The sequence below is a fragment of the Anomalospiza imberbis genome, chromosome 17 (genome assembly GCF_031753505.1).
Source record: "Anomalospiza imberbis isolate Cuckoo-Finch-1a 21T00152 chromosome 17, ASM3175350v1, whole genome shotgun sequence".
Lineage (NCBI taxonomy): Eukaryota > Metazoa > Chordata > Aves > Passeriformes > Viduidae > Anomalospiza > Anomalospiza imberbis.
Genome location: NC_089697.1, coordinates 2,130,177 through 2,137,588, shown reverse-complemented (window position 1 = coordinate 2,137,588; position 7,412 = coordinate 2,130,177). Strand labels below are relative to the sequence as shown.

Genomic DNA, 7,412 nt, shown 5'->3' with positions numbered 1-7,412 from the left:
ATCCTCAGAAGATGGAATCAGAATAATGGGATCATGGAATTATTAAAGTTGGAAAAGGCACTTGAAATCACTGAGTCCAACCATCCTCACCAGCACTGCCAGCTCTGCTACCAAACCATGTCCCCAAGCCCCTTGCAAATAAGACTGGATACTTTGGAGAAATAGAACTATGAAAGGTGCACTGTAGTGGGACCCACGAGGGGTAATTTTAGATAATTGGCTTTAAGGCATTTACAGCATGGTGTGGCTACAGCTGATAGGCCAAGAAACACTTATAGTGTTTTGTAATTAAGAAATAATTGGCTTCTGATTGTGATGGCATGAATTATAACATCTGTGTTGTCTCACCCTTCTCATGAGACTGAAAATGGAATAAAAGTTTTGAAAACACCTCCCAGCTGCCCCATCCCTGGGTCAGAAAAGGCCCCAATCCAATACACACCCACAGGTTTTTGAGCACTTCCAGGGATGGGGATGCCACCAGTGCCCTGGGCAGCTGTTCTAATGCCTGACCACCCTTTGGGTGAGGAAATTCTTCCCAACATCCAACCTAAACCTCCCCTGGTGAGACTCAAGGCTTTTACTGCTGCAGGCAGAGGAACTGCCTGGACATCTCAGGCCACCAAGGACCTTTTTGTCCCTGTGGGAGGTGACAAGCACACATGGTCATCCAAAGCCTTGCAGGAGCAGTGAGGCTGAGCAGTGGGAGCCCTGTGCAGGAGGGTGACACATTCCAGGGCTGCTGCTGTCACAGCCCAAAGCAGAAGGACAAACCTCGAGGCAAAGCACAACCACTGCTCCTCCCTCCAGGCCTTCTGGGCTGAGGGATCCCCCCGCAGGGCCTCAGCACTGCTCCAGGGCTCGTCTGGAGGTCAGGGACTGCTTGGAGGGGTTTTTCCTCTGCTGCAGCACAGACCCCAGGGAACACACAGAGACATTCTTGGGGTTCTGTGGTCAAGATGACCCAGAGATCATAAAAAGTCTTTTCCGCCCAGCCCCGCAGCCACAGAAGAAGTCCAGATGTGTTGGTTTTGCTTCTCAAGGCTGTTTATTCTCTCTTATCTATAACATTCTTTCTCTGACCTGCTGAGCTCTGTCCATTAGGTCGGCCGTGGCGTTCTGTCTGCCCTCTGAGGTGGTGTTCACATTTTATACCAAAACCTACGTGTAGTATGTTTACAATAACGTGCCAATATCTGTCATTTATGTTGGACAGTGTGTCTCTACCTTAAACCAGTAGAAAAGTGTCACCATCACAGCAAGACATGGAGGGCAAGGAGAAGAAGGAGAAGGTCAGGACACACCCAAATCCCTCCATCTTGTCCCCTTGAACCCCATTCTAAAAAGCCACAAAATTCTACTTTTCCACCCTGTGTTAACTCAACTACCACACTACTCAAACCCTTGTGGCTTGTAATTCCTCACACAAAGTTGGCAGCTTGCTCCACAGGCTAAAATTGAAGCCACAGGTGTTTTTTGACTTCATGCCAGGGTCTCTGAGCCCCCTGCCAGGGTCTGGAAACAGCCAGGGCAGCCAGAGGGATGTCCTGGGTTCCAACAAGACATTTCACTGATTCCTCTCCTGGCCTCTGTTGTGGGGATAGTGAGCTCTGCTCGCAGGCAGTGTGTCAGAACTCCCAGATTTCCTGGGGGAGCCTCCAGCAGTGAACTTGCAGCAACTCCATGGCCATTGCCACAGGTTAGTTTGGCAGCCTTACAATCAGGCAGGCTCATCACACAGAGAACTGCACGAGACTGTGATCTTTGTGCAGCCAGGGCCATTCCAAAGTGTTTTTTTTTCCTTTTTCTAACACTGAGTTTACCATTACATGTGCCTGAGAAAGCACAGATAATGCCATATATTTAGTGTAAAAAAGATGATCTTTGGTACTTAGTGTCTGCCATCAGAAAAAACATTTTAATAAATAGATAGATAAATAAATACATAAATTCACCTACTTGCAATGTTCAGAATCCAAAAGGAGAACTGTAGACAACTGGTCAGAGAGCACTAAACATGCTTGGCAAAGGCTTGTGGCACCTCAGACAAATGGAGAAATTAAGTTCCCCTTAAATAACCTGAAATCTTATTGCTCATCTCTAATCTAGGAACATGATTAATCATGAAATATCATTCATGCAAGAACAGGAAACTGCTTTCACATATTCCTGTTGGACCACTAGATGCTGAGAATTTTAAACTTTCCGTGCTGAAAAGCACAAACCCACAAGAAAATACTGTTTTTAACCTAAAGCCATAAAGAAAACTTCCAAAATTAATGAATAACACTGAGATTACAAGTGTATAGTTTAAATAAAAGTGTGTAACATCACAAAGTAGAAAACTTAGTAGACACGTTCCCATAGCCATTGTTGATGAAATGGAGGCCTCCAAGCAAAGCTGCTTCACACAGGGCAAGGTGTGAACAACTCCCGAGTAATTAACAGTAATTAGTGATAATTAACAGAGCCCCAGCAGCCCTATTCACCTCTAATTGGCCAGGACAGGGCCTGGCTCCTTCCTGCTGCTTCCCAGAGCTGTCAGTCCCTGAGGGTCCCACCTTGCCCCATCCCAGGCACCATAAAAAGGCAGGAGGGGGTGAGGGAGTGTGGTGGATGCTTGGTCCTTCCTCGGTGGTGCTCTGCTTGCCTACAGCAGGTAACACAGGACACAGGTACTGTTCTGCAGTTTCCAGGAGGAATGTTCAGGTGTTGGGGTGTGGTAGCAGCAGGGCAGGCCTTGAGCTCTGTTTTCCCTCAGTTCTGTTGTTGTTTCTTGAAGCCTTGGTGAGGAAGTGATGCCTTTTTTGGGGCTACCCAAAAACAAAATTGAGAGAGTAAAAAAGAAGTTATATTTATTGAAGGGCCTTCAGGTACATCCAGGGCAGACAAAGCCCCCCAGGTCCACCCAAAAATGGACCACAGGTCACTGGGTTTCACACTTTTATAAGTTTGGTCCATTTGCATATTGGGGGTTCATCTTCCAATTGCAGTTTCAGGTAATGAAGGCATTTACCCCAAGTTTGCTCCCCCCAGCTCACTCTTGTTTCCATCTCTGGGGCCTGAGGCAGTGAGGTGTCCTTGATTGCCAGGCCTGGAGAGGAATTGTTGTGTCTGCCCAAAATGGGAAAGCAGCAGCTCACACTGAACATGGAGTTTGGTGTTATACACTAAAGAACTGCAGGGTTACAAATATATGGAAAATAAACAAGCTAAAATCCTAAGGCATCAGAGGAAAGAAGTAACTTATGCCTCTCCTAAATATATTAATAATATTTGGTCTCCAGGGTGAGGAAGGAATGCTCTCCTTGTTCCTTTGATTATCACAAACCATCTGGAATTTAAACTTGAAACTGGGTAGATTTGCAAGTGGCACAGACCTCTCCTGTGAGGCTGTTTTGGGGTTTCCCCTGAAAAGGCAGTAAAGGAACTTCTCTCTTTTATGACCCTAGAGGGAAGTGTCCCCTTGGAGGGGGGATCTTTCCCTAAAGCCTTGCTGTTCCTTGCATTCCAGCTGCCATGGCCTCTGCCATGCCCGACAAAGAGGAGGTTGCCCAGCGCTCCCCAGAGGTGGAGGAGGAGGAAGAGCAGGAGGTTGGTGCTCCCTGTGGGATGTGAGGAGGTGGCCCTGCTGTGGCTGAGGGGAGCTGAGCCCCCAAAAATGGGAATTTCATCTGCTCAGGCTGTGCCTTGCATCTTGCTACTGGGAGACAGCACAAAAATGTGGACCTGAAGTCCCTGTAACCTCTTAGGCTCAGCAAAGTTACCTGATTCTTGGCTAGGAAAGATATTTCTCTAACTCAAGATGCTGGCTCCTGGCAAGCAGGGCTCTCATGGAAAGACTCCAGTGTTTCAGCCTCCCTGAGACCTGCTGCTCTTGCTCTGCTCCTGTGACCAGCAGCATCCTTGCAGGCAAGAGTGAAGTCTGTCAGCTTAAAACCAGCTCAGTCCTGGCTGGTGGAGTGGTTCTTGGGATACTGGCTTGTCAAATAACCATTCCAGGGGAACTGGTGATGGGTACATGGCAGAAGGACTGAGGTCACCCCCAAACTTGGTTGTTTGTTGTGCTAGAGGAAAACTTTCATGGGGTGGACAATCATTTGTGCCAAAGCTTCTCAGCTCATGTTGCAACCGAGTTATGGAGTTAATTAAGTGTGTGAGCAAGGCAAGAGTTTCTCCCTCAGGTAGGCCAGGTGATTTGGTGACAATTCCTCCCAACAGGGAATTTCAGGGCAGAGCTGCTCAGGCCATATTTGGAATTTGTGGCTGCACTTTTCTTTGTTCTTCCAGGCTGCAGTGAAGGAGGTGGCCAGTCTGAGCCTGGTGAGCTCTGCCTGTGATGTGGTTTCTGCAGCTTATGCCTCCACCAAGGAGAGCCACCCCTGCCTGAGGTCTGTGTGTGACGCTGCAGAGAAGGGAGTGCAGAGTGTGACCGAGGCCACGGCCAGCTGTCTGCAGCCCGTGCTGGCCACCCTGGAGCCCCACGGTAAATCCCTGGGGAAGGGCAGGCCCTGCCTGGGAGGGACTCTCCAGCTCCTTCCACACCTGGCAGGAGTCCCGGAGTGAGGGAATGCACCCTCTCCATTGCCATCGTGCAAGGACAACTCCTGCCTTACAAATCAGGCTAAAGCTGGGCCCTAATCCCAGCAGTGGGATGGAGAGTCAGGGATTGACTGTGATGCTGGCTTTGCTAAAACTGATCTTTGCAAGGTGGGGCTTGAGGTGAAGTTGCCGAAAACCACATTTTGACTCTCTGGTTCTCTCTTCAGTCACTGCAGTGAGTGAGTATGCTGCCAAGGGTTTGGATAAACTGGGGGAGAAGCTGCCACTCCTTCCAAAGCCAGTGGAACAGGTAAGAATTAAAGGCTGTGCTGTCCCTGGCAGGCAGAGGGGCTCGGTTCTCGTGGGATTTCTAAGCTAGGGAGGGATGTAGGCTCACACACCCGAGTAAACACTTCACTGACCCTGCTATTTGTCCTCTTGGTGCAGTTCAGAATTTCAGTGTGAGACACAACCCACTCCATTATCTGCCATTCTCCCTGTTCCCCAGATTCTCTCTGACACAAAGGAGCTGCTGTCATCCAGGGTGGCTGAGGTGAAGGAGGCTGTGAGCGGCAAAGTGCTGGAGGTGCTGGATGCCACCAGGGAGACTCCGCAGGGCAGCGAGGGGACTGCCACACCTGCAGTGACCAGTGCTGCTGGGCTGGGGCCTGCTGTGGGACACATGGGTGTCTGTGAAGCAGAGGCTGTGCTGGGGACAACAGAAGGTGACTCTCTCCCCATTGGGAATGAGGAGCTAGGTAAGGAAAGGGTGGCTGTGGCTGTGGAAGTGGGAACTGTTGGAGCGGGGATGGTCAGCCCCATTCCTCACCACACTACTCTGGAATGGGGCTAATGGGAAGAAGAGAATCCCAGAATGGTTTGGGTTGGAAGGCACCTTAAAGCTCATTTTGGGCTTCTCACCATGGGCAGGGACACCTTCCACCATCCCGGGCTGCTCCAAACCCCGTCCAACCTGGCCTTGGGCACTTGCAGGGATCAGGGGCAGCCACAGCTGCTCTGGGCACCCTGTGCCAGGGCTCACTGGAGGGTACCTGGCTGCTAGTCTGGGATCTCCTGAGCCTGTTGCTGTGACACCTGTGGCTCAGGCACTGCCTCTGTCCCCAGCCCAGCTGACAGAGTGTGAGGAGGGCACGGACATGCTGCCCCTGCAGCAGCAGCGGGAGCACAGGAGGTACTTTGTGCACCTGGGCTCTCTCTCGGAGGAACTGCGCCTCTTTGCCCAGCAGCACTCCACAGCCAGGATCAAGCAGGTCTGGCAGGGCATGCAGGGGGACCTGGCACAGCTCCACTGCATCCTGCAGCTGGTAGGTACAGCCCAGCCCCTGGGAGGAGGGGGCCAAAGCCCTGCTCTTGTCTCAGCTTCATTGCTGTGCTGAGGAGCTTTGCAATTCCCCAGCTGATCTGTCTGTCCTGGCTCTCTGATCTTCCCCTGCCACAGGTTGAGGCGTTTAAGCAAGGATTTGATCAAAAGCTTCAGGAGGGGCAGGAGAAACTACAGCAGATGTGGCTGGACTGGAGCAGGAAGTATCTGAAAGAGAGTGGAGATGAAAGCCCTGCAGAACCAGAGGTACCTTCCTGGGAGGCAGGCAAAGGGCTCTGGGCATCCCCTTGGTATTTGAGTGGCTCATTCCTGATCGTGTCCTTCCTGCCTCCCCCAGGGGATGGAGTGTCTGACGCTGCTGATGGCACGCAGGCTCACCCAGCAGCTGCAGCTCAGCTGCTCGGGTGTGCTGGCTGCCATGCAGGGCCTTCCCTGCAGCCTGCAGGACAAGCTGAAACAGGCTCTGGGTGCCACCAAGGAGCTGCATGCTGCTTTCTCAGAGGCAAACTCCTTCCAGGATTTGTCCAGCAGTGTCCTGACCTGGAGCCAGAGGGAGCTGGCTGTGATCCAGGAGTACATGGAGGAGCTGCTGGATTACCTGAAGAACAACACTTCTCTGTCCTGGCTGGTGGGGCCCTTCTCCCCCAGGGAGGAGGAGAAGGAGAATCAAGCCTCCCCGGAGGAGGCGGAGGCAGCAGGAGCTGGGCACCTGGAAACCTCCAGCACCCCCATGTAAAGGATAAAACAATAATTGCTGTTGGCATTAAACCCTCAGGAAGCGGAAAGTGTTAAGAATTGTCTTCCTAAAAGCTGCTTGTACTGGGTGATAACTGCTTAAAATAAAACTGCTGCATACAAAACTGTCTCTGGTGTCTCTTGGACAAAGACTGGGAGGACTGCTCAGTGGGTGTGAGCTGTGCTCTTCTCATCTCTTCCTTGGTGGAATTCCATTGTGCACTCAGGGATGCAGGAAGAGCAGCCAGCAGTGCAGGAACCAGCACAGCTGGTGAGCACCGATATTGTCCTGGGAAGTTGTAATTCCTTCTCTCTCCCAAGCCTGGAGGCAAATAACGTGCCCTGCTGGCACTGCCCTGTGCTTGGGAGAGCTGTCAGACCCTGGCATCCCTTGGCATTGCTCCTTCAAGGCCAAATTCTCCTCCAGCATTTCCCTGCTGCTGCCTAGAGCAGGTTGGTGTGGGGGAGCTGTGGCCTCGCTGGTGGGGGGCACCAGGCTGGGGGTGACAGACACCTGCCAGCACAGGGCTTCTGGAGAGCTCCGGCTCTTCCAGTGCCACGTCCAGCTCCTTCTGGAAGAGGCTGGGGAGCCCAGTGCCTTCAGACTGGCCAGGCAGTGCTGTGGGTTGGGCTGATGGACCAGGTAGGCTTGGAGAGGAAAAGCTCTGCTCCTGGCTTCTCATCCCTCTGTCTGCAGGGAGGAAAAGCTCTGCTCCTGGCTTCTCATCCCTCTGTCTTCAAGACCAGAACTGGAATCTGTTCTCATGTGAGTAATGCGTTTTCCAGAGTTAAT

At 51.7% G+C, this 7,412-nt stretch overlaps 1 protein-coding gene across 2 annotated transcripts; it reads left to right on the top strand.

Moving 5' to 3' along the window:
- The first annotated feature begins 3,500 nt into the window (after positions 1 to 3,500).
- Positions 3,501 to 6,744, top strand: LOC137484387 (perilipin-3-like). Of its 2 annotated transcripts, XM_068208264.1 has the most exons (7): positions 3,501 to 3,598; positions 4,298 to 4,486; positions 4,770 to 4,852; positions 5,051 to 5,300; positions 5,668 to 5,867; positions 6,002 to 6,130; positions 6,222 to 6,744. In XM_068208264.1, exons 1-7 carry the CDS (start codon positions 3,520 to 3,522, stop codon positions 6,618 to 6,620), a joined length of 1,329 nt encoding a protein of 442 aa, XP_068064365.1. In that variant the 5' UTR covers positions 3,501 to 3,519; the 3' UTR covers positions 6,621 to 6,744. The 2 variants fall into 2 exon arrangements, with proteins under 2 accessions (XP_068064365.1, XP_068064364.1); XM_068208263.1 differs by lacking the exons at positions 3,501 to 3,598; positions 4,298 to 4,486 and having other exon boundaries at positions 4,768 to 4,852; positions 4,990 to 5,300.
- The last annotated feature ends 668 nt before the right edge of the window (positions 6,745 to 7,412 follow it).